General features: G+C 41.4%; 1 protein-coding gene across 2 annotated transcripts in view; it reads left to right on the top strand.

The window, feature by feature from the left end:
- npnta (nephronectin a) overlaps positions 1-26190 on the top strand; it is a 110102-nt gene that overhangs the window by 25391 nt on the left and 58521 nt on the right. Inside the window, exons 3-4 of one of the 2 annotated variants that reach the window (XM_037698224.1) lie at positions 2722-2772; positions 16791-16883. In XM_037698224.1, coding sequence (XP_037554152.1) covers positions 2722-2772; positions 16791-16883 — 144 coding nt within the window. The remainder of the gene's footprint in view (positions 1-2721; positions 2773-16790; positions 16884-26190) is intronic. The other variant, XM_037698225.1, reaches the window with a different exon arrangement.

The following is a 26190-nucleotide window of genomic DNA, read 5'->3' as shown; positions in this document are numbered from 1 at the left end:
AGATTATTATGAGTCAGAGTTTAAATCAGATTGTTTCAATAAACAAAGAGCAAGAAAGTCCCCACTTTATAGAGTTCCCCTTTCATGTCATTTCTTGTTTCACCCCCCCCCCCCCCCCCCCCCCAAAAAAACAAACAAACAAGTGTGCCAGTTATGTGACAGAACATGTGTTTTATGCCAGATTTCTTAAAATATTAAGAAGATTTCTTCTTCTTTTTTTGTTGGTATTTGTAGTATATACATATCACAGGCTCTTTAAGGGGGTTTGGTTAACTTTTCTTATTTGTCTTAGAACTGAACCTAAAATCATAAATGTCAAATAAAATGTGACATAAATTATTTAAAGCTCATGGATATCTGTTATGGCAGCACAGTGGCGCAACTGGTAGAGCTGCTGCCTCTCAGCGAGCAGGTCCCTGGTTCAAACCCCGGTCCAGGAGCCTTTCTGGGTGGAGTTTGCATGTTCTCTCCGTGCATGCGTGGGTTTTCTCCGGGTACTCCGGTTTCCTCCCACAGTCCAAAAACATGCATGTTAGGCTGATTGGTAACTCTAAATTGTCCCTATGTGTGAGTGAGAGAGTGAATGGTTGTTTGTCTCGTTTGTCTCTATGTGGCCCTGTGATGGACTTGCGACCCGTCCAGGGTGTACCCCGCCCCTCGCACAGTGATTGCTGGATATGGGCACCAGCGACCCCCGTGACCCAAAATGGAATAAGCGGGTAAAGAAAATGGATGGATGGATGGATGGATGGATGGATATCTGTTATATTAATTCACAATTCATGGGTAACAATATTTTGTATCCACCATTGCCCATTTGAATGAATCATAAAAGGAGGTACTGAAATGCCTCATAGCTTTTTAGATTATTCAGAGCTTCTGAAGTCCGAGTTAATGAAGTAGCGAAATATGTATATAGATAATCAGAAGCCATTTTTTCAGGCCGTCCTAACATTTGATAGTTTAGGAGACAGTTATGATGAATATATCTTGTTTTAGGTGTAACAGGTACAATTTTGTGCCCACAGCTGCTTCTGAGTGAGGTTCCTGCGATCATGGAAAAATGCATTTAGGATTTACTAACAGGGGATTGCAGACAAATTCAGTTCAGTTTATTTGTATACATTTCCAACAAAAGTAGTCCCATGGCACTCTCCAACAAAAATAACAAGTCCTGATTAAAGTTTTACCTGCTGTTACTTTAGTCAACTATCGTGAGATACATTCACATAAAGAACATTATAAAATGTCAAATGTATATCGCTAAGGAAGCTATCTACTGTAATTGTTTCTTAATCAGAACAATCCCCCATGCTGAGCAGCTGGAAGGAAACCGTGGAAATGAGCCTTTTAACCAGGAAGCTACATCTAGCAGAACCAGGTCCAGGATGATCTGCCTCAGCTGGCTGTGGTTTGAGAGAACATTAAAAAGACACAAACACAGATGCAGGGTCCAGGAGAAGTTTCCACAAAAAGTCAAGCAAAGAACACAAAGTTAACAGCAGCATAAAATTACTTGTAGAAACATGGAGAACAGTGAGAGTAAAGAGCAGCAGAGTGACCAAACTGACCACAGTTTGTCCTCCAGTGGTCTAAGTCTATAGCAGCAGAACTAAATGAGAGCTCAGGAAACCCAAGCCAATCCTAACTATAGGATTTATATAAAAGGAAAGTCTTCAGTTTAATCTTAAAAGTAGACAATGTGTCAGCCTCATGGACAGAAACTGGAAGTTGCTTCCACAAGAGGGGAGCCTGAGAACTGAAAGATTTTCCTCCCATTCTGCTTTTGGAAACTCTAGGAACCACAAGTAAACCTGCAGTCTGAGAGTGAAGTGCTCTGGAAAATATGGAACAGTAAGATCTTTAATATAGGATGGAGCTTGGTTTTTGAAAGCGTTGCAGATAATAAATATTGTTTTGAATTTGACAGGGATTCAATAATTGATGTTAAAGTTGAGAATATTATCGCTTCTTCTAAGTCTGAACTCTGGCAGCAGTCACATGAATCAACTGAAGACTTTTTAGTGTTTAGTGAGCATCCTGATAACGATTAAAAATAGTCCATCCAAGGAGCAATAAATGCACACCAGTTTTTCTGCGTCTTTTTTAATTTATTGATTTATTTTACCATGGATAGAAGGAACAATGTGGATGATGTTTGAAGAGCAACATAAAACTGATTCCTGCCAGTCCACTTGTGAACAGCAGTTTCTGAGCCAACCCTTTCTTATCACCCCTTAATTAAAAATACAACTTCCTCTGAGGGTTTGTAGTGAATAAAAACAACTGTATCGTCTGCATATGTGAACATATCGCGTTCCACATTCACATGGTAAATCATTACTGTAACACAAACAGAGTTCAATTTACTGACATTCAGACAACTGTTCTGTTTGAAACAACTGAAAGTATTATTTTGTTTATAGTTAAAATAGTAGTAATCTGTATCTTTTGTTCAAATATTGTTTAGCTATAAGTGAGTCTATAGACAGCTTCACAGCTTACCATAGTTTGGTTTTTACTTTAGGGCATTCATCTCTCTATGGAGACAAAACAAACATGTGTGACTCCAGATCAAAAAATGTATGCATACTGTATGTTCCCTCTCTGAATGTTTGCTTGTAAAATTCATCCCAACCTTATTTTTGTCTGTTTTTTTTTTTTCTCCAACACTAATCCCCCCATCCCCCATCTTTGTTTGTTTGGCTACTTGTTTTGCAGCTCTCTTCGCCTTAACTCACAGAGTAGTCGGGATAAGGTGCCAACCCCAAGGTTAGCTTCTCATGTATCTTGCAATAATCTGACTAGACATGTTATGCTGAGGGCACATCCTCTGAATCCTGGGCTCGCTAATTTATTTATAGCCCAACATCTCCCCCACCTCCTCGCAGCGCAAACACCTCATTCCTCTTGGCACCAGCTAATGTCTACTCATACCTAAAATCTATGCAAATAACTTTCACTCTGCAGGTTAGATTTCCCTTACAGCCGTGTCTAACATGAATTATGCTGTCTTTATTGACTTACTGACGTTCAGCTGCCTGTTAGAATATCAATCTGACCATTAAAAGTTCAAATCTTTTAAATATTATAATTTTATGTATGTTTATTTTTGCAATTAATTCTACCCATGGACCATGTTTTTCAGTTTGAACACTTGAAAGAAAACGGTAAAAATGATTAAAATCATCATCATTACAATCAGCTGTAAGAATGCTAATCTTGTGTTAGTGAAACAATGATTTACAAGCACATGAACACAATATATAATAAAATATAAAGGAAGTGCTTTTTTGATTTTACTGTCAGGGAATTAAAACAAAGTTGTCATTTTAGACTGACCATCAAAGTGAAAGTGTGTCATTAGTTGTGTTTAAATGGAGCTCATGAAACGGATCACACGGGTTGCGTTTGGTCTTCCAGCTGGTAAGGCCAATTTTAGTCCTCCTCATCCTTCTCTGTGGTTCATGAGCACTGGACATCTCTCTGATCTCTTTGCCAGACCGGAGGCTCAGATCGCCTTCAGAGGTAAGGCATGTCTATGTTTGCCTCTGATCCAGTTAATCAAGTCCTCCTCCACAAAGGAAATGAGCTTCACCAGTGCCATTTTCTAAGTAAAACATCAGTTGCTTCTTTCTGTTTATTCTCACATCAGGTCAAGGTCTGACAAACTCATCCTTTTAGAAAGCTCTTTTCATTTCCTTCAACAAATTGGACTCTTTTAATTTGGTTGGCAAGGTCTGAGTGCGCTTTGTGTTAAAAACCAACCTTATACCACAGAGATCTCAAAGTGGGCCAACAATAGCTTCATTCTGTTTGATTACATAACCCAATAAAGTTGAATGAGTCTGGAGATGTTATCTGCTCCAGTTAAAGGAGTCATCTCATCCTCCTGAGCCTCTGAATTCAGTTAGAACCACATTTCAAGTGTCACTCTTAGTTCAGTGTAGATGTCTGTCAGCTAAATAGTTCTTTTTTTTTTACCTTTGTTCTGTTCAGCTGTCCACAGAGGATGGCAAAACACAGCACTGGTGCACTTCTTCATATCATTCTTGTACTGTCTTTGCTCAAGTTTAGGTGTCAAAAGTAATACGTGTATTAATCATGGACATAACGTGGACATTTCAAACTTCTAACTGGACTACATGAAACATGTTTTGCACTCTCACTGGGACCTCAGCAACCTGCAGAGCTAGAAACTCTCACCAGAACCAAAATGATAAAATTGCAGCTCCTGTGGTGACCAAAACTCAAGGTTCCAAAACAAGCCAGACCCTGGAGCCCTGCAGTGGTAAATGTCCAGATTTACAGTAAGAACAAACATGTTTACAACCTTTATTTGTTCTGATTTGCGGTTAAAAAGGACTCAAATATAAACTCAGCAGGCAGGGAATGGAAATAAACTTTCATTTTGCACGTTTTAAACCACGATGCTGCACAATGCAGGATAATGAACAACTGAAAGAACACTGCATACATAACACAATGCTCAATTTTACTGAAAGGAAATCTGTCAAAGAATTGAAAACCTTTGTATAATGATGGAGCAGGTGTGATCATCAAGAATTGCTACTTTGACTTCATTGTGTCACAGTTCATGAAAGTGGGAGTGCTACTGTTAAATGTTCTCTTGTGTCACGCACACTAGACAAAAATTGGTTTGCCTCCTTTTTTAAAACATACACTCTGAACAAAAATATAAAATCAACACTTGTTTTTGATCCCATTTTCTATGAACTGAACTCAAAGATATCAGACTTTTTCTTTGAACACAAAAGTCCTTTTTCTCTCAAATATTGTTCACAGATTTGTGTAAATCTGTGTTAGTGCGATGATCCATCCACCTCACAGAAGTGGCATAACAAGGTGCTGATTAGACAGCACGATTATTGTACAGGTGTGCCTAGAACTGACCGCAATAAAAGGCTACTGTAAAATGTGCTGCTTTCTTGTATTGGGGTGGGGAGTGTCAGAAAACCAGTCAGTATCTGGTGTGTCCACCATTTGCCTCCTGCAGTGCAACACATCTCCTTCATAGAGTTGATCCGGTTGTTGATTGAGGCATGTGGAGTGTGGGTCCACTCCTCTTCAACGGCTGTGAAGTTGCTGAGTATTTTCAGGAACTGGAACCTGCTGTCGTATAAGCTGATCCAGAGCATCCCAAACATGCTCAGTGGGTGACATGTCCAGTGAGTATGCTGGCCATGCAAGAACTGGGATGTTTTCAGCTTCCAGGAATTGTGAAAAGATCCTTGCAACATGGGGTTGTGCATTGTCATGCTGCAACATGAGGTGATGGTCGTGGATGAACAAAGGGCCTAAAGATCTCATCATTGTATCTCTGTGCGTTCAAAATGCCATCAATAAAATGCACCTGTATTCATTGCGCATTACATCCATCCATCCGTCCATTATCTTTTACCGACTTCTTCCATTTTGGGTCACGGGGGTCGCCGGTGCCCATGTCCAGCAATCACTGTGTGAGGGGCGGGATACACCCTGGATGGGTCGCAAGTCCATCACAGGACCACATAGAGACAAACAACCATTCACTCTCTCACTCACACATAGGGACAATTTAGAGTTACCAATCAGCCTAACATGCATGTTTTTAGTCTGTGGGAGGAAACCGGAGTTGTGCATTACATGCAACTTGTAAAGTATGACATTATACAACATTGTAAAGTTTGCGGATGATTCTTCGGTGGTGGGATGCATCACAAACAATGATGAGTCCAGCTACAGGCAGGAGGTGGAACACCTGGAGAGCTGGTGCAAAGAAAATAACCTTCACATCAGTGTGAAGAAGATGAAGGAGATGATCGTGGACTTCAGAAGGAACAAACTCACCTACACCCCCCTGAACATAAGAGAATCTATGGTGGAAGTGGTCTCCAGCTACAAGTACTTGGGTGTACACATGAATGACAACCTCAGCTGGAGCAACAACACGACCAGCCTGATCAAGAAAGCTCATCAGAGACTCTACTTCCTCAGACGGCTGAGGCGAGCTGGTCTGGGAAGCTCAGTCCTCACCTCCTTCTACAGGTGTGCAGTGGAGAGCATCCTGTGCTCCAGCATCAACGTGTGCCATGGAGGCTGCACAGCTGCAGAAAGAAAAGCTTTGCAGAGAGTGGTGAAGGCTGCACAGAAGTCTGTTGGAGCCAGTCTCCCCACCATCACTGACATCTACACCTCTAGATGCAGGAAGAGGGCCACCTGCATCATGAAGGACCCCACTCACCCAGTACACACTTTGTGTCCCGTTCCCATCAGGCAGGAGGTTAAGGAGCATTAAGAGTAGAACCACTAGACTGAGGAACAGCTTCTACCCTGAGGCTGTTAGACTCATGAGTCTCTAACCAGAATAATCACTGTGAGAAATCACATGTTGCTGCTGATCTGTTTCATGTTGCTGCTGATCTGTTTCATTTTGCTGATCTGTTTCATGTTGATGTGTTCATGCATGCTCATCTGCTCACACAGACTCATGTTCATGTTGCTGTTCAAAGTATTGTTTTTATGCTATTAGTGCTTAGTGTATTTTTAGTTGATGTTTTTCTTAGTTCATATCTTAGATTTTATTACTGTTTTTCTTTTACATTTTATTGTTTGATGTAACTGTGACCCTGCATACATAATCTCATTCCACCACATGTACCACATGAGATGCGAATGACAAATAAATCTCTCTGACTCTCTGACTTCCCATACCATGACCCACCACCACCATGGGCTACTCGAGTCATAATTTTGACATCAGCAAACTGCTCACCCACATGGTGCCACACACACAGTCTGCCCTGTTCAGTGAAAACAAGGATTCATCTGTAGAGAGAACATCTCTCCAAAGTGCCATATGCTACTGAATGGGAATATTTGCCCACTCAAGTTGGTTACAACAACAAACTGCACTCAGGTGGAGACCCTGATGAGGATAATGAGCATGCAGACGAGCTTCCGACAGTTTCTGACATTTTGTGCAGAAATCCTTTGATTATGCAAACAGATTGTTGCAGCAGCTGTCCGGGTGACTGGTCTCAGCAATCTTGGAGGTGAAGATGCTGGATGTGGAGGTCCTGGACTGGTGTGGTTACATGTGGTCTGCGGTTGTGAGGCTGGTTGGTTGTACTGCTAAATTATCTGAAACACCTTTGGAGATGGCTTATGGTAGATAAATGAACATTAGTTAACATCAACAGCTCTGGTGGACATTCCTGTAGTCAGCATGCCAACTGGATGCCTCCTCAAAACCTACGATATCTTTGGGATTTTGCTGTGTGATAAAACTGCACATTTAGAGTGGCCTTTTATTGTGGTCAGCCTAAGGCACACAACTATGCAATAATGATGCTGTCTAATCAGTATCTTGATATGACACACCTGTGTGGTGGATGGAATATATCGGCAAAGGAGAAGCGCTCACTAACACAGATTTACCCAAAATTGTGAATAGTATTTGAGGGGGGAAAGCCCTGTTGTGTACAAAGAAAAATGTTGATTTCAGCTCATGAAATATGTGAGCAAAAACAAAAGTGTTGCATTTATATTTTTTAGTGTAGGCACCTGCTGATAAACACACAACAGTAAATTCTGCTGAATGTTTGCAATGCTCTGCTCTTCAGTACATCTGCTTCCTCTAAACTGACAGTTTTAAGTGTTTTTCAGGCTTTTTAGTGGTGCTTTCACACAGGATGCTTTGTGCACTGAGCTTGTTGTTGAAGGCAGAGCAGGGGAGAAATGTGTACGTGCACAGCTGGTTCTAAATGTCCATGCTAGTTTCTTGGTGACTGAAAAGATGTTGAAGTAGCAAGGTTTCCCAGCTGCATACATAAAAGCAGGATGTGTCAGACGTTTGATGTACTGAAGAAGAGGAGACAACAATCAGCTTAGACGGTGTTGACTCACTGGGCTGCCATTGGGAGTGACTAGTTGGATATACAAGATTGTAAGAAAATACAAACATTTTCACCAGTAATCTCACTGAATTGGTAGTTAGGACACAGAATGCACTTGACATGCAGAACAATTGTAACATTCCTGGGAAATATCATGGGAAATCTTTTGTCACAATTGATTATTTTTGTTTCCAATCAGTAATAATTTGATTTTGCAGGTTGTCAAACCCTCTTAACATTGTTTCACATTTGTTTTTATATTTTGAATGTATTCAAAATACATGATACGAGCATGAAATCCTGCAACTCATTCAAGGAAGTTGTAAATCCTCGTGAAAGACTTTAAAAACTCCTTGTGAATTCCTTCAGCAACTTGTTACCAACAGTGGCAGCCCAGTGAGATACAGGCTTCATACTTTGGAGTTCAGGAGTGTTTCAGAACTGGTTTAGGTTTTTAGAAATGTTGCGGTAGTTGTGATAGTGTTGTAGTACTCAAGACAGGTCTAGGTCTTGAGATCGGTCTCAAGACCACTTTTTGATGGCCTTGGTCTTGTTTCGGACTCAACCGCATTTGGTCTCGGACTTGTCTCGATGTCGGACATTGAGGACTTGGGATTTTATTTCAAGACCAGTCAAGACCACAACTGTGGAAATATCACTAAATTGACAGAATATTATCCAGTTTATTTGTCAACATCTTTGTTTTTATTGGATGCAAAACGTACTGATTCAAATCCAAGAGATGACATGACTCATTTCTAAATACATGTTTTTGTTACCGCTGCCACGCCCACCCCCTTTCACTCGCACACGGTTCTGTACCAACAGAACAATACAGACAACAGAACATAATGTCGCAACCAGGGGTGAAAGTAAGCCGGTACGGTCCAGTACTGTGTACCACTAAAATATTCTGCACCGGTACACAGTACCTGGAAGAGAGGGGAGCAGCTGTAAAGCCTCATTCAGAACCAGTCACGGCTGCACTTTGGGTCAGAATAGATTTGCTAGCAGTAAGCAGTCTAAAACACAACTTATCAGTTAATAAATAGCTTTTTATTCTCATTTCAAATAGTTTCTGAACTGTTCGTGCTGTGCTGGAGCTTCAATTCTCTACCGCGGTGAAATTAGTTTTACGTTGGCCATTCGAGCTCTGTGTCTTCAGCGGTGTGTTCCTCTCGTTCAGTCCGAAGCAGGCAGTCTGATGTCGGTCAGCTGCACTCAGTCTGCCCCTCCCCCGAGACTAAATGGTCCACTTAGGGACCGTCAACAAATTACTGAACGAAACACTCTTCAGAAACAAAAATTAATATATTTTACATCATTTGACCCACTGACACAAAACTAATGTTGAACTACTCTAATAGACCTGGCACACAAGACACCATCATTTATTTCTCATTTTAAAGCATTTTCTAATTAGTTATTGAGCGAAAAGCATGATTTTTGAACAAATAAATTATGTAAAATTAGGAAATGCTTTAAAATGAGAAATAAATAAGGGTGCCTCGTCTGTCAGGTCTAGTAGCGTAGTTTAACATAAGTTTTGTGTGAGTGGGTCACATGACATGAAAATTATTGTGCAAAACCCACTGAATGTCTGATTTCTTTGTTATGGAGCTTTGAAATTTTATAAAAGCTGATACATTCATTCAAAAGCAAACAAGTTGCAGTATCTAACTTTTATTAAAAAATTTTTTTTTATAAAAGTTCGATATGCTTTTTTTTTTACATATTTGTTAAAACTGTCACTATGTTGTGACAGTATAGTATAAGACAGATACTCTGTGAAAAGATTGAGCTCCAAGACTGAAGGTCTTGGTCTCAGACCTCAAAAGTCTTGGTCTTGTCTCGGTCTTGGTACACTCTGGTCTTGGTCTTGACTTGGTCTTGGGTTAGGTGGTCTTGACTACAACACTGAGTTGTGAACTTGTAACATTGATTTGTGCGCCTGTAAAAAAATGTATACTCGTGTATAAAATTTTCACCCGCTAAAACGTTTTACATGAACGTTTTTTGAATGAAATGTCACAGAAAACATGGTTACAAATGTAAGACGACAGCATGCTGACCTGACTCTACTTTTACTTTATTACTCGTAATAACAGGGCATTTTTCTTGGTGCTCGTTGCTTTGCTCACCTGAACCAGTTTAAAAAAGGACAGAAAGAAAGTTTTTAAAGACTGAGATAAACTTGCCCCGGTTTGGTTCGCCACAGCGTTGGTAACTGCAGAGCTGAGATGGAGGCGGAGTCTGACTGACTGATCACATGACGCTTGGAGCGCTCATTCTAAATGGATGACACTGAATGTCCTCCTGTTGCCCTAGCAACACTCCTCCCTCCCCTGACCTGTTTGCACATTTTCTGTTTTGCAACAAGCAACTCGCAAAACGTGTAGCAGATGTGTCAGGTGCAGAGTACGGTGGCCAGGAAGTGCAAAACAAATTTACATTTCAGAAATAATTTAACAACACACAAAACACTTTTACAAGTCCATCCATTATCTTTTACCCGCTTCTTCCATTTTGGGTCACGGGGGTCCCTGGTGCCCATGTCCAGCAATCTGTGCGAGGGGCGGGGTACACCTTGGATAGGTCTCCAGTCCATCACAGGGACACACAGAGACAAACAACCATTCACTCTCTCACTCACACCTAGGGACAATTTAGAGTAACCAATCAGCCTAACATGCATGTTTTTAGTCTGTGGGAGTACCAGTGATTAATTTGAGCTGGATCCTGCTGGAACAAGATCCAGGAACTCCCTCCCTCATTTTCACCGTGTGCGTTCCTGCAACTGTTCATTCTGATCCATCAGATCATATCTCCGCCCATAAAAATCATCACATTTTTATTTTGATTATTTATTAAAAATAAAATGACAGGAGACGTTGTCCTTGTCTGTGTGGATGTTACTGCTGCAGCAGGTGCTCGCGCACACGCTGTTGCCAGCAGAGACGCTGATCGCATGTCCCGCAGGGATGAAGCGTCTTCATCCACCTTCAGAAGTGTCTCAGAACCAAAGCAGCAAACGAACATTTTAATGGCACAAACCAGCACAAACGTAGCACTAACCACTCGTATTTGCTGGAATTTTTGATGTGAGTGGGGTGTCAGCTTCACCTGCTCAGCTGTGTGCCCTGCAGACAGTGCACGTTTTACGCACAGGAGCATCTCCAGACAGCTCTGCGGAGCGTGCACAACTGCCAATGTGTCAGAACTCCTGCATACATTTCAAAGATAATAAATAAAAAGGCTTACAGTAAAAAAAAAAAAAAAAAGGTAAATGTTTGATGCATTTTATTCACATTATGTTTCAAAATTAGTAAAAATAACAGTGATCAAAAAGACAGTCCAATTTATTATCTAAAATAAATAGATGGTTTGTCTTTAGTGGACAACAGAGAATTGAAGGCAGTGGTAATGGAGACTGGAGCAGAACAACGCGCAGGACTGAATTTAGCTGACAAGAGTTGGGGTTGGACAGTGAAGTTTGTGTGTGTGTGTGTGTGTGTGTGTGTGTGTGTGCGTGCGTGCGTGCGTGCGTGTCCATCCATCCATCGGACAGGGGTTGGACGCTTGACAGAATCTGAATGCTATAATTCACTGCTCTCTAAAATAGTAATTTCAATTCAACCTTTATTTATACAGGTTGTTAGTCTCACTGAGCCACATAATTTCTGTTTTTAATCAGTTTAATCCAATGTTTACAGATGTTTAACAACCTGTTAACATACAACAAAATGCAGGAAATGGCATCTCTTTTATTCCAAATTTTCTGAGGGAAGAACCATCGGGGAAACTAAACAGCCACTGGCCAAAAGGATGGCCCAGCACAGAAGATCAACATCATCAGGCCAGGACTCTGCGGTCTACACTCATCTCCAGGCCAGCGGTCACTCTTTCAGGGATGAAGATGTTCACATCCTGGACAGAGAGGAACGATGGTTTGAGAGAGGAGTAAAGGAGGCCATCTTTGTGAAAAGAAACCCTCCATCGTTAAACAGGGGTGGAGGCCTCCGGGTTCAACTGTCCCCCTCTTACAATGCTGTGATTGCTAGTATCACTCAGCCCTCTGTGAACAGTAAACAGCCATCAGTGTGCTAATGATCCATTGTTAGGCTGATGGTCCTTCTTGATCATGTGATCAGCTGGTTTTAAATGTCAACAACAAACTGGTTCATCCACTCTGTGAAGGTGCTATTTATAAGACTGAGCTGAATACAGCACCTCAGACTGAGGAAGTCTTTCGGATGAAAAAGTTTCTACATTTTGTTTATTTTTTGAACCCGTCCAGAGGACCTGACTTTAGTTTTTTTCTATCTGGATTATTGAGCATGCATCAGGACATATAGGTCAGTGTTTCTCAATTCCGGTCCACAGGGATCACTGCCCTGCATGTTTTAGATGTTTCCCTGCTTCAGCATGCCTGCTTTCAATTAATAACTGATTAACAGCCTTTTTTTTTAAACTGTAATCATCTGAATCAGGTGTGTCAAAGCAGGGAAACATCCAAAACATGCAGTGAAGTGTGCCTTGAAGACCAGTGCTGGGAAACCATGCCTACTCTAAAAATGTTTGTTCTCTTGAGATTATGGGCACTGTAGGTGTAGTTTTGTTGAAATACTTTGACATTGCTGTGGTATGTGAGAATGGTTTTTTTTTTTCTCAGACTGCATTTGGACAATTGTTTTTCATCCATTATTTTCATTCATTTCCAACTTTTAAATATTGAAGCAGTGGGTGACAGATTGTGTACATGTTCCACCACCATTAATAAACCTCACTTCAATTCATAGCTGAGCAGTTTATTTTAATTTCAGATAGAGTTCAGTTGAAGACTCCCAGTGTTCTGGTTTCTGTAAATGATTGTGCTCGATTGTATAGTCCAAGTATTTTTGCATGTTTGTGTCCCCACATGGAGCTCTTGTCAGATGAGCCTCAGGAAATGCAGCCAGTTCAGTCTGTTTGATTTTACATCTGGAGCCAAACCCATGTTAAAGGGAAGATATGATTACATTTAAATTTATATGATGAAAGAAAAATAAATACCATCTACCACCAAGGTATTACACGTGTGGTAAGTAGTAGAGCTCATTTGGCTCTTCTCCTGGACATGATTCAGTTCTGGAGGGTCACATCCACAGTCTCACACACTCATCCAAGCCCCTCTGAATAACTTCACCAAAACAATATCTCAGCACAGCAGACACTGATGCTCGTGACTCCCATGAAGAATCCAGCTTCTCTAAGGTCTGCAAACAGCTCCATCCAGAACTGACATCTATAGAAATTGATAGTTTATATTCAGCACATCCATGTTTGAATGATGGTTACTCGTAATTAAATTAATTTATGAAGACCACTTACCTTCCCTTTCTGAATATGGACCACCAGGACTCGATCATAAGGTTGTTTGTGGATTCATTCAACCTTTATTTAGACAGATAAATCCCACTGAGCCTCGAGGACTCATTTACAAGAGAGACCTGATTTCAACAAAGAGTGATGACAACAATGGACAGTTATAAAAAGGCATAAAGATTTTTTTTTTACAAATAAGATGGCAAAAAAGTAACAAAAAACAGCTAGATTCTAAGGCAAATGTAGAAAACTAAATACAGGAACATGTCTGCACTGATCCCTGCCAGGAGTCCAACAGATTCTTAAAGCCACTTAGAGAGGTCAAGGTCGAGAGCTTCAAATCTTTTTGTAAGATATTCCAGGAAACAGGAGCGGAGTAGGAGAAGGCCCTTTTGCCAAGTTCAGTCCTCACTGAGGGAACACTGCAGGTAATAATGTCCTGAGAGCGCACGCTGTAGCTGCACTCATGCAGAGACATGTAGGAGGAGATGTATGAAGGCAGCAGACCAAGAAGTGATTTAAAGATGAAAATGTACCGATGAGCCGTACATGTGGCTGGATGCTCAGGAGTAGTAGTCATTGTGGTGGTGATGTAGCGTGCGCTGATTAGCGGCCGTGGTCCCGTTCTCCGTGCCTGTATCTTGTCCTTCCGTTGTTCTTTGCCATTAAAAACTCGTAAGGATTGGCCACACAAAGAACAAAACCGCGTTAATCTACTCATATCCCACAAAATGGGCAAAACTCTGCTTGCTGTCCATCTTGGGTCGAAATGACCGCTTCTGTCATCACTTCCGGGTCAGCCTCAGAGTTAGGACATTCCCTTTCCGTGTGATTTTGTCATTTGTAAATTTGTTTCTGGACTTGTAAAAGTGTTTTGCGTGTTGTTAAATTGTTTTCTGAAATGTGAATTTGTTTTTCACCTCCCAGCCGCCGTAGTAGAGTCGTGCACCTGCAGGAGGAGTGAACTGTGCAGGAGGAGATTTGAGCACTCCTAGAGTCAGATTTGAGAAGTTGTAACTTTGAATCGTAGTTGTACTAAAAATGTAGACAAGTAAAAACAAATTGCAAACAAGTAAATGATGAAATACGAGCCTGTAACTCCTATTATATTCATGTAAATATAATTTTACACATTCGTAATCGTTTTTTCTGACATTTCTTTAAAAAAATGTTCATGTTAAACTTTTTTTGTGAGTGAAATTTTTATACACAAGTAAACATTTTTTATTCAGATGCACAAATCAAAGTTACAAGTTCACAACTACTGCAACATATTGTATTGTCTCAGAGACCCTGTGGGCTGCAAGGGATGCTGGGTAATGGGGTATTTGTGTGAGTATTATTGTGTTTTGTTATGATGGTTGGAGTGTGGAAATAGGTTGCTCTATTTGAGGTCTTGTTCAGGTTTGAGTTGACACATGAGCTGAAGTATCTGTTGATGACTGTAAAACTGCTGCCATGAGTCTCAGGTTGTTCCCTGCGTCTTACTTCTTGATGAGGTGGAGAAAGGAAGATGTGTTCTATAATAAAGAGTGATGTCACAGAACGTGAATCTATCAAGTACATCTTGCTAGCACTTGACAGCTGCTACAATATCTACCTTCATATTGGTGTTTCTGTAAAAAAAAAAAAAAAAAAAGCCGATTTGATCAACCATTAAATGTGTGTTTGTAGCTCTTTGAACCACCTCAGCCTCAGTTAGGAGAAAAGAACAGTTCTGACCAGTCTGACAAGCTAATGGCTAGTCCAGGCAGGGCAAAGGTCAAAGAGGTTTGTTGCCATCTTAAAGCAACTACAGTCTCAAACAATTCATAGAAATTTATAAAAATAATATAAAATAAAACATCATCAATTTTATGTAACAGTTATTCTAGCAAAAGTATCATATTCCCTGATGGAGATGCCTCAGGCTGCTACTATCACCCCAACTCATAAATAACCAAAATATCAGTTTGGTGTCGGTCAAACTGGTCATTAGCTCATCAGTTCTGGTCTGAGTCAACCTGAGTCTGCTCAAAGACCCATACAAATAAAAGTTAGGAGTAAGATACTTGTTCATAATGTTTTTACAGAGCCTTGCTTCAAAAGAAACAAACTCCTCTAAGACTCATTAAGAAGCTGCATCTGTGAAACACTGGCTTCCAAGTCTGTGTCAGACAATTTGACTGCTTGTTGAGAAAACTACACAGAGACACACACACCCAAAGACCGACGTGCCCAGGGTAAAATAAATGTAAATACAGTGCAGGGCCCAGTGACTTATTTGAGTCCACTGCCTCCCATGTTGAGTTGATGCAGCCTAATGTTGGAGGTCCTGCTGCTAAACTCCAAGAAACAAACAAACCCTCCTCAGATTGATTTCTTTACCTGCTCGTGGCATGTAGAGCATCAAATGATACACAACAAACCACTTGATACAAAAAAAAATTACAAGTGTGCGTTTTTGAATCTCAACCCGCCCCCCCTCCCCCCCCCCCCCCCACACACACATACATTCACATATTCTGATTCGTTAACCAGAGTGATCATGAAACCCTCTGATGGCTTTCCTTTGCAACATAATTAATGAAGCTTATAATGAAAATTAGCACCACTTGGACGTTGGTAGTCAGATATGGCCTCCAGCCCTTGGAAGAGAACAGAGTCAGTGACGCCGAACGACTTTTTCTTTGTTCGCACTCAAACGATTCCCAGCCACGCTCATCGTAAATCTGGAGGGAATCGCTTCACTGAGGTACTGCTTTATCAGCTGTCTGGCTGCATTAATTGTTTCAGCTAAAGAGGGCAATAATCATCTTGGTAACTGCATGTCCTCATAAATATCACTGCTGCATACCTTAACTAATTCATTGTCCTTCCTAGATTTCCCCAAGCATTTTGAGTAACGGTCAGTCCAGTGAGCGTTGTCAAACAAATCATGTGAACTACAAGCTGCAGTTAATCATGATCACCAATGAGACGTTAATTAGCACCACTTATTTATTAAAAGATTTACCTAAATGGTTGTATTCGAGCCTGTTTGAATAATTCTGACCATGTGTGGATCAGAGAAAATCCACAATGAATCTAAACTTGTTCACCCAATTATTATTTTTTTTTTATTTTTAGGAAATCACTAAATTTGTACGTCGAAGAGTCATTCTGCCTTGGAAAAAGACTGGTTCAAATCAAAAATAAACATGTAAAATTAAATTGACATCCACTGATGTGTGGATTGAAACAGAAAATATCTCAGTTTTTTTTTTACAATCCAGCGCAGAGAAAAACTGTATGCTGAGCATGAAAATGACTTCTCCGTTCTCATTAGTCACTGTTAATAACTCTGTCACAAAAGGAGAAACAAAAACACAATTCATCTAAAAAAAAAAAATACATTATTGTGTGTTATTGCTGCTGTATGTTGGATATAGAGGGCCAAAAACTCAAGGACATTGAGAAGTAGTAGGATCAAGTGCTCTGCTATCCTGGTCTGGTACAAGTTCTGTGCTCTGATGTGTCTCTTCCTGTTTGAATCCTTCCTGTGAACAGCTGTGTGCCAGCCCGGCTGTAAGAACGGAGACTGCATGGGACCCAATAAGTGCAAGTGTCATCCTGGCTTCACTGGCAAGACCTGCAATCAAGGTGAGCTGTCACGTGGAACGTGTGGACTCTGTGATAACTGAGGTTATTTTTCACTTGGTTTATTTGTTACAAGCTGCAGGAAACACACACACTCACACACACACCACAAAGCAAACAGGAGTGTCAGACTGGCCCTCACCTGCTATAAACAACGCACAAACCTTACCGACATGCACATTTTTTACCAGGAAACTAAATGAAGGTGAACCCTGTCCCTGAGCACCAGCAGAGTAATCACTGCGGGTTGTGTGCAGGACCTCCAGCGAGTTGAAGCTGCAGCCAGTTTGCCTATGGTTGACAGGACTGAGGTGTTTAAATCACAGGGGAGGAGGAGCAGAAAGATCAGACTCAGCTCAAAATGGCGACAAGTCACACTGAGTGCATCCTCCTTCTGTGAAGATAACATCTCAATTACAAGTTTTTTTTTTTCTTCGTTCATTCAATCTTTATTTATACAGGTTAGTATCATTGAGTCACAAGGACTCGTTTACAAGAGGGACATGTTTAAGACAGACAACATATAAAGTACAGACAGCAATAAACTACAGTAAAATGCAATTAAACTAAAATGTTATAAAATCAAGGTGCCATATAAAACAAGTTAAAATACTAAAAACAAGAACATATTTGCTTTGATGTTTCTATTGACCTTGTCAAATGTTTGAAATCCCCTGAAGAAATTAAGGTGGGCAGATTCAGTTCCTGTTGCAAGGTGTTCAAGGTTACAGGAGCAGAGTAAAGGCCTTTTTGCAAAGCTCAGTCCGCACTGAGGGAACACTGCAGGTAATGATGTCCTGAGAGCGCATGTTGTAACTGCACTGACGACGTGACATGTGGGCGGAGATATAAGAAGGCAGCAGACCAAGGAGTGATTTAGAGATGAAGATGAACCAGTGTGAGAGCCTACATGTAGACAGTGATGACCAATTGACCAAGGAGTACAGAGTGCAGTGATGGGTACAGTAGTTACAACCAGTTATGAATCTTAGCTCACCATGGTAGACAGCATCCAACATCACAAGGAGCTGGCAGGGGCATTAATGTAAATAAGGTCACCATAGTTGATGGCTGGTAGGAAGGTAGCAGATACAAGGAGTTTCCTGGCATTCAGAGTTAGACAAGATCTATTTCTGAAAAAGAAACCCAGTTTTAATTTCAGTTTCTTTATCAAGTTTTCTATATGTGGTTTCAAAGAGAGATGTGCATCAACTAAAATTCCCAAGTATTTGTAAGAATCCACAAATGCAATAGGAACACTATGCATGGATGAGATAAGAGAAAGAACTGCTGGAGCCAACTTTCTGTTTGAAAACAACATCCCTTTGGTTTTATTAGCACTTAGCACCAGTTTGAGATGAATTAAGTCTGACTGAATGATGTCAAATGCAGATTGTAGAAAACCTTGGCAACTGTGTTAGCTCGACAGTAAACAATTGTATTGTCAGCATAGAGATGCAAGGATGCATCAGGAATGTTTTGATCTACATTACTTATATAAATTGTAAAAAGAGTGTGTCCTAAAATTGAGCCTTGTGGCACACCAATGAGCACAGGGCACTGAGGGAACGCTGCAGGTAATGATGGCCTGAGAATGAATCAGTGACTGTTAGGTAACTAGATGAAGTACAATTATGTCGAACACATTGCCGCCGACCTGAGAGATAGTTTGAAAACCAAACATGTGATCTGAGAAACCAAACTCTAAGAGCTTATGGCACAAGATGTCATGATTTTAAAAGCAGTTTTTGAGGGTGTCCCTTAAGATCCAGTCATATGTATTAAAAACTAAACATTCATTACTGTGTTACCAAGTAGACAAATTGTGGAAACTAACGGGGGCACTGACTGAGTGTGTTTCTCCACTTGCTCCACTCAAATGTTTTGTCTTTTAAAGGGACTTGATTCACTTCCTGGTTGCGCAATCATGTGACTCACAACAAAAGCTTCTTGTTTTTTTAAACAAACATAAAACCGTATAGACTATAAGAACAGATCGATTAAAAATCTGATATGCATCCATAAACAATAATAAAGTCCAAAATGAAAAGTTATTCATGACCACAGAGGGACTTGTAGCAGTCTTATGTTTCCATAGAAACATGTAAATAAAAACTTCATTGTGGTCACTAAAGTTTTTTAATTTGCTCATTTTGCAAGTGAATAATGCTGAGAAACTGTTAATGTACATAAAATATGTGTGCAGTTTTCTCCAGTCTGAAGATGGTTTAGAATCCTGTTGAACATAATTTATTTTGGTTTAAATTATTTTCTGTGGTTGTTTAGTACAACTTCCTCTCCTCCACCATAACCATCAGCACTGGCTCCCCCCAGGGCTGTGTGTTGAGCCCCCTCCTGTTCACTCTGCTCACGTATGACTGTGCACCTACCCATTCAGGCTGCCATATTGTAAAGTTTGCAGACGATACAGCGGTGGTGGGATGCATCACAAACAATGATGAGTCCAGCTACAGGCAGGAGGTGGAACACCTGGAGAGCTGGTGCAAAGAGAACAACCTTCACATCAATGTGAAGAAGATGAAGGAGATGATTGTGGACTTCAGGAGGAATAAAAACACCTACTCCCCTGAACATAGGAGGATCTGTGGTGGAAGTGGTCTCCAGTTACAAGTACTTGGGTGTACACCTGAATGACAACCTCAGATGGGGCAACAGCACCACCAGTCTGATCAAGAAAGCTCATCAGAGACTCTACTTCCTCAGGCGGCTGAGATGAGCTGGTCTGGGAAGCTCAGTCCTCACCTCCTTCTACAGGTGTGCAGTGGAGAGCATCCTGTGCTCCAGCATCAACGTGTGGCATGGAGGCTGCACAGCTGCAGAAAGAAACGCTTTGCAGAGAGTGGTGAAGGCTGCACAGAAGTCTAATGGAGTCAGCCTCTCCACCATCACAGACATCTACACCTCCAGATGCAGGAAGAGGGCCACCTGCATCATGAAGGACCCCACTCACCCAGTACACACATTTTGCCCTGCTCCCGTCAGGCAGGAGGTTGAGGAGCATTAAGTGTAGAACCACTAGACTGAGGAACAGCTTCTACCCTGAGGCTGTTAGACTCACTAACCAGGATAATCACTGCGAAGAAGAAAAAAATCACTGTAACACCACTTGATTGTTGATCTGTGCTGATGATTATTTATGCTGTTGATCTCATGTTGCTTTGATTTATTTCATGCTGCTGTGTTCATTCGTACTCATCTGCTCACACAGACTCATGTTCCTGCTGCTGTTGTTTGGCGTATGGTTTTTGTACTAGTAGTGCTTAGTGCATTTTTAGTTTAGCGTATATCTTAGTTCATATCTTAGATCTTATTACCGTTTTTCTTTACAATTTATACATTTGTTGGATGCAACTGGGACCCTGTGTACACAATTTCATTCCACCACATGTACAACAAATGATGTGAATGACAATAAAGAAACCTTGACTGTGACCTTGTATTTGTCGCTGAGTAGTTTTACAAGATTTCAAAGCTATAAATACAGTAAATACAACATGTTAACAAACAGAAGGCACACGCCTACTAAATCAATCCAATAAATCAAACAATATTCTTCAGATGCATTGATTTATTGTGGAGTCTGTCAATATAAATTATGAGCCACTGAAATGATGAAACAAGATCTATTGTTCCTACTGATCAAAGACCCTTTAAACATTATGAAAATATTAATGTTGTCATCAAAAAAGCATAAATATTTTGGTTTGTGTAGATTAAAAACATTTCGGAGTTTTCTGAGGTTCTAACCTTGATCCCTCTTGCAAAAATGTCATTGCTGTGCTACAAAAATCTTGCCGTACTCCCCACACTCGTTCAGGCCTCAGGTGCACTCCCCTCGTGTCAGGGATCCATGGATCAAACTACTGATGAGATTTTTTTTTTTTTTTTGGGGGGGGGGGGGAGGATTTTTGAAAGACATAAATGTATCGTATTGCCAAAATAACTGATCGATATACAGTAGTTTATTTTCTTTGTATTGCTTAAAATTATAGTTTCCTCGCTAAGACGATGATGGGCTTGGGGGTGCCCATTGTTGTAGTCCCAAAATAGAGGGGTTCCAGAACCACTGCCCCCCCCCCCTCCACTACCCCCAATCATTGGATTTCCACCCAAGGGTTACGTGCGTCCAAGCAGCATTAAATTACCTGGGGAATTCACACCCTGAGACAGGAATAAGACAGTGTGTATTTAAAAACAAGGCGGGGGGAGGAGGGGGGGAGGTTGTTAAAATCCTTTCCGGAATGTTCCAAATGACTCATCCTCCAGTTTGAAGCTATAGGAGGCTCCTGTCTGCTCGACCAGATGGCTCTACTTTGTCCTAACGTGCAACAAAGGAAGTTGGAAATGGATCTGCACCCCGTATCGGCTGCATTTGACCTTTTTTTGTTCCTCCCAGCCGTTCAGGCAGAATTATTTTACAGAAGTGATTCAAAGACCTTCAAAAATGAAACTGTATTTGCAAGCTTCTGATGAGTGCCCTTCTACCCTGTTCACTTTTTACCGGGAGTAAAAATTAAAATTTGACCGTGCTTTAAGTGGTGAACCTGACATTTTTCAGCCTGAATATAAAGTGAAAATGGTTTGGATGTCTTCATGCAGGAGAAGCTGATTCCACGACTCCAGAGCTGACAGTTTACCTGCAGCACTGATTTTAGGTGGACAATGACTAGAAGAAATATCAGATCAGGATCTTATCATAACTGCTGTGCAACTGGTGTCAGAGCCTGTAAATATATTAATACAAAACCAAGAATTTTTAAAATATTATTCATGCCTAATTTTAATTTATGAAGATCTGTTACAATTTAAAAATCCATCCATCCATTATCTTTACCTGCTTCTTCCTTTTTGGGTCATGGGGGTCACTGGTGCCCATGTCACATATAGAGACAAACAACCATTCACTCTCTCACGCACACCTAGAGACAATTTAGAGTTACCAATCAGTTTAACATGCATGTTTTTGGTCTGTGGGAGGAAACCAAAGTTCCCAGAGAAAACTCACACATGCACAGAGAGAACATGCAAACTCCACCCAGAAAGACCCCCGGCCAGGATTTTATCCGGCGACCTTCTCACTGAGAGTCGGCAGCTTTACCAACTGCATGGCAATACATGTACAGTAACTAAAAAAAAAAAAAAAAAAAAAAAAAACTAACCAAAAAAACTACACACAAACCTTGAAAAAAAATGTTATGCGTGATTACAATTAAAATTTTAAATAAAGTATATGCAATTTCCTGGATTTTGGTGTATTTTAACAGGTTGTTAAACATCTACATTTACCTACATTTGTAAACACTCCGCTTCTGTCAAGCACCCCCCCCCCACACACACACACACTTGACTTGACTGAACCATCAAGTAAGTCGGGCTCAGAATTGAGCTCCACTGCATCCCTGCTCATTGTTGCCCGACTCCATATGTGAAACCTCCAGGCGGCTGCCTGTGGGCTCTTGCCCGTGTACGACTGCCTGGTTGGTTCTGCACTCACCCCCACCACTCTTTTAGGGGTGGAGATTTTTTTAAGGGTGGACACGGAAAATGTTACTTGAAGGGGTAGCTCGGTAGTCGCTGTTGTGTTTAAATTTAGTGTTTATGTAGTTATTTTCATTTTACATATCTAATATAAGGTTTATTTGTTCAAGGCGGTCATATTTGTTCATAACTTTATTAACAATATAATTAGTAAGCCTGAGAGTTACAGGATCCAAGCAAACAGTTACTGGAACACACCCTGTCAAAATAAAAGTTCCTGGATCCTGTTCCGGCAGGATCTGGCTCAAATTCAGCCCTTTGTACATCCAATAATTTTTTTTCTTCTTTCGGCTTTGTTAGGGGTCGCCACAGTGAACTAAGTCGCATGAAGACTTGGCAATTTTTTTTTTCCATATGTCCTTCCTGACAACCACAGACCACCGAGCTACCACAGCCCTCTGTGTGGAGCAGAGAGCTGCTGTCTAGGACACCCGGAGGAGCAGATGGTGGGGGACTTGTTCAAGGACCCAGAGCGGGGCAAAGGAGGGTGGAAGCAGGTGTGGATGCTTCACCTACCACCCACATTTTTGATGTTGTTGGATCTGGCAGTTGAACCGGCGATCTTCCGATCACAGGCCCACCTTCTCTAACCTCTGCGCCACCACTTCCATAAATCCAACACTTACTTTCTGAAAATGTCATTAATATTCATCCAGTGCTTGATGAGATATTTTGCTAACTGACAGAGAAGGTCGACACTAACATGTAGTGCTAAAGTTTCAAGCAAAGATCTTGATTGGACTCTTATTTCTCAGATTTTGTGTTGGGAATGACTTTCAGCTACTCCCACACCACGTTACAGTTCATTACAAAGACTGCACAACATCTGACTGAGTCTTAGACATTCTCATGTTTTTATTGTTTATTTAGTGGTCATCTCAATGTTTGGGCTGACTTCAAAAGTTAATTAGTCGTAGAGATACATGCAATGATCACTTTTGGAAAGTTCTAATAAAATATGTCCAGTGGATCATGAGGTATTTTGCTGACAGACAAACAACCAAACAAGCACACGGGTAAATGTCCCAATCTCTGCCAAAAGAAGACCTGTAAATGTTTAATTAGAACCCCATGCTGATGGGACCAAAGCCCAGCTGTCATCACACCCATCAGATCAGGGTACTGTGGTGTTGACTGGTCCCATTGTGGCACAAACAGCAGAACACACCTCTATTTACGTTTCCAGCTGTGGACACATTTTAACCTTTGGAAACTTGTGTTTTCACTCTGTGGCAGATGTAGAAGATCTTCTTTGAAATGTTCCCTATAAAAGAGAGGCACGCCAGACCGGGGCCTGGCTATGTGCTGCATGGAAACATCTCACAAAGCAATATTTTGAAATTCAGAAAATAACTTTTTTTTTCATTTAGAGTCTGGTTGCATAAGTAAAAATCTAAATGATGGCAAGAATTTTTACAACCTTGAAGATGTGATTGTCTGTGACAGGTGTGGTCCCCAACCCTGGTCCTCAGGACCTCACTGTCCTGCACGGTTTACATATTTCTGGCTTCAACTCTGCCTGATTTAAACTAATGGGTCATTAACAGGCACCCACAGAGACATATGAAATGCTGAGGAGGTAAGTGGATCATCTGGATCAGGTGTTTGAGAGCAGAGAACATCTCCAACATGCAGGATAGTGGGCCCTGAGGACCGGGCTTTAAGACCACTCTAACAGGTTTTGGAGAGAGACCAACGTGCACACAGTGAAATAAAATTGCATGGACTTATTGTCTAATTGCTGAGTGGCTTTGCCTGAAAGACAAGCAGAATTAAGACTGACTAAAGAGCCCCCAAATAAATAAATAAATGAAACACTAGATATCCAGAGACATATAAATACCAGTCGGTGACAGACAACAGTCTGCCATGAGCAGAGCGTGGATCGGAGAGATTTACCTGCTCGATGAGCTGAGTCGCAGGTGTGGATTGTGGTCTGCAGGGAGAGGGCCAGGCAGGAAACCAGGTGACCATCACAGGTGGAGCAGTGGACACAATAAAGATTCTTGGGAACAGCTTCATCTATTTTTGATTACTGTGGCGAAGCAAAATAAAGGTTTGCACCTGGTTACTGAGACAGATTAAAAAGAGTTTGAGGTATACTGAAGGCACAGTTCAGATCTTTTGAAGTGGGCTTCTGTTTTTAAAGTTTATGAACAGTTAATATCTTACCTGATGTAGATAGCTCTTTGAACAGAAACATTTTGGAGACATATAAGTATTTAATGACCAGATTGACAAGATAGAGCAGAGCCAGGACCAAAATAAATGAATATATCCGTTATGTGATTTTATTCCTGCTGTGTCTGCACACTGTCAGTGCTACAGCTAGCTGCTGCTGCTACTGGTGCTTGCAAATGATAACAGAACTTTATAATAATCACATGTAGTGCAACTTTGTGTCTGATATTAGGATCATCATCAACAGCACTGTCCACACCTCACACTTAAAGAAACTAAAACTTCTAAAACTTAGTTATTACCCACAATCCCCCTGTGATGGCTGCAATCCACTTTGGTCTTAAACTTGCTCCAACAAGCTGTGACCTTGTCAATCACAATGCAGTAGTCCCTCGCTACTTCGTGGTTCGTTTATCGCAAACTCGCTCTATCTCAGTTTTTCAAAATAAGATTGTACATGATGACAAGAACCAGTTTTGGATCAGCACATCAATACCCAACAACAGGAATGGTTTAAAATGTTTATTAAGATATAAACAGGTTCTCGTGTAGTACAGGGTCCGGGCCTGGGTCAGATCTGTCAAGACAGGAGTGTTAGTGAACTTGGCATGGATGGGGAGGCGAAGACGGGTACAGTGATAATCACTAACCTTCTGTCTTGATGGAGTAACAGGTACTGTTGTCACGCTGGTGCCGATGACGTCACTCATGCAGAGTAACAGCAGCAGCAGAGCAGAAGAGACTGTGTAGATCCAAAAAGGGGAGATCCGGTTCCGAAGTCCAAGTGGGGAAGCAGGGGTTTGTACAAAGTACACAGTGAGGCAGAGAGGAGAACAGAGCCAAAAACGTGATCCAGAATTGTGGTCAAGAGAGGACACGGAGTCGTTACCATAAAACAGAAAGCAGATCAATCCAAGAGGGGCAGGAAAGTCGAGGAGTCAAAAACAGGCAATGGTTCAGAAACGAGGCAGGAGTCAAGACTGGGTATGCTGGATTTCTACTACTTTGCAGGTTCGGGAATCTGGCACTGACTGAGTGACTGGAGGGAGCTTAAGTAGGGAGGTGAACAGGTGTAGAGCATGAGCTTGATTGCTGGGAGAGAGTGAGAGACAGGAACAGGCAGAGCTTGGCAGGAACAACATAAACATGACTGGCTGTGAGGGGCAAAAACATGACAGGACCCCCACCTTAAGGTTCGGCTCCTGACGGACCACCAGGTTGATCAGAATGGGATCTGTGAAATTGGGTGATGAGGGTCTTGTCCAAGATGTGGTGGGCAGGGACCCAGGAACGTTCCTCCGGACTGTACCCCTCCCAGTCCACAAGGTAATGAAGTCCACGACCCCACCGTCTGAAGCAGATGAGTCTTCTGACGGAGTAAGCTGGGAAGCCATCAATGAGTCGGGCGGGGGGGGGGGGCCTGGGACCAGGGCCGAAGGAAAGGCTTGAGACGGGAAACGTGGAAGGTGGGGTGAACCTTTAGGGAGCGGGGCAACTGGAGGTGGACAGCTACTGGATTAATGACCTTAGTGATGGGGAAAGGTCCAATGAATCGGGGAGCCAACTTACG

This window comes from Nematolebias whitei, chromosome 3 (genome assembly GCF_014905685.2).
Source record: "Nematolebias whitei isolate Nwh7 chromosome 3, NemWhi1, whole genome shotgun sequence".
NCBI classification, from domain to species: Eukaryota; Metazoa; Chordata; class Actinopteri; order Cyprinodontiformes; family Rivulidae; genus Nematolebias; species Nematolebias whitei.
Note: the sequence above shows the minus strand (reverse complement) of the source record. Positions and strands in the feature narration are given on the sequence as shown.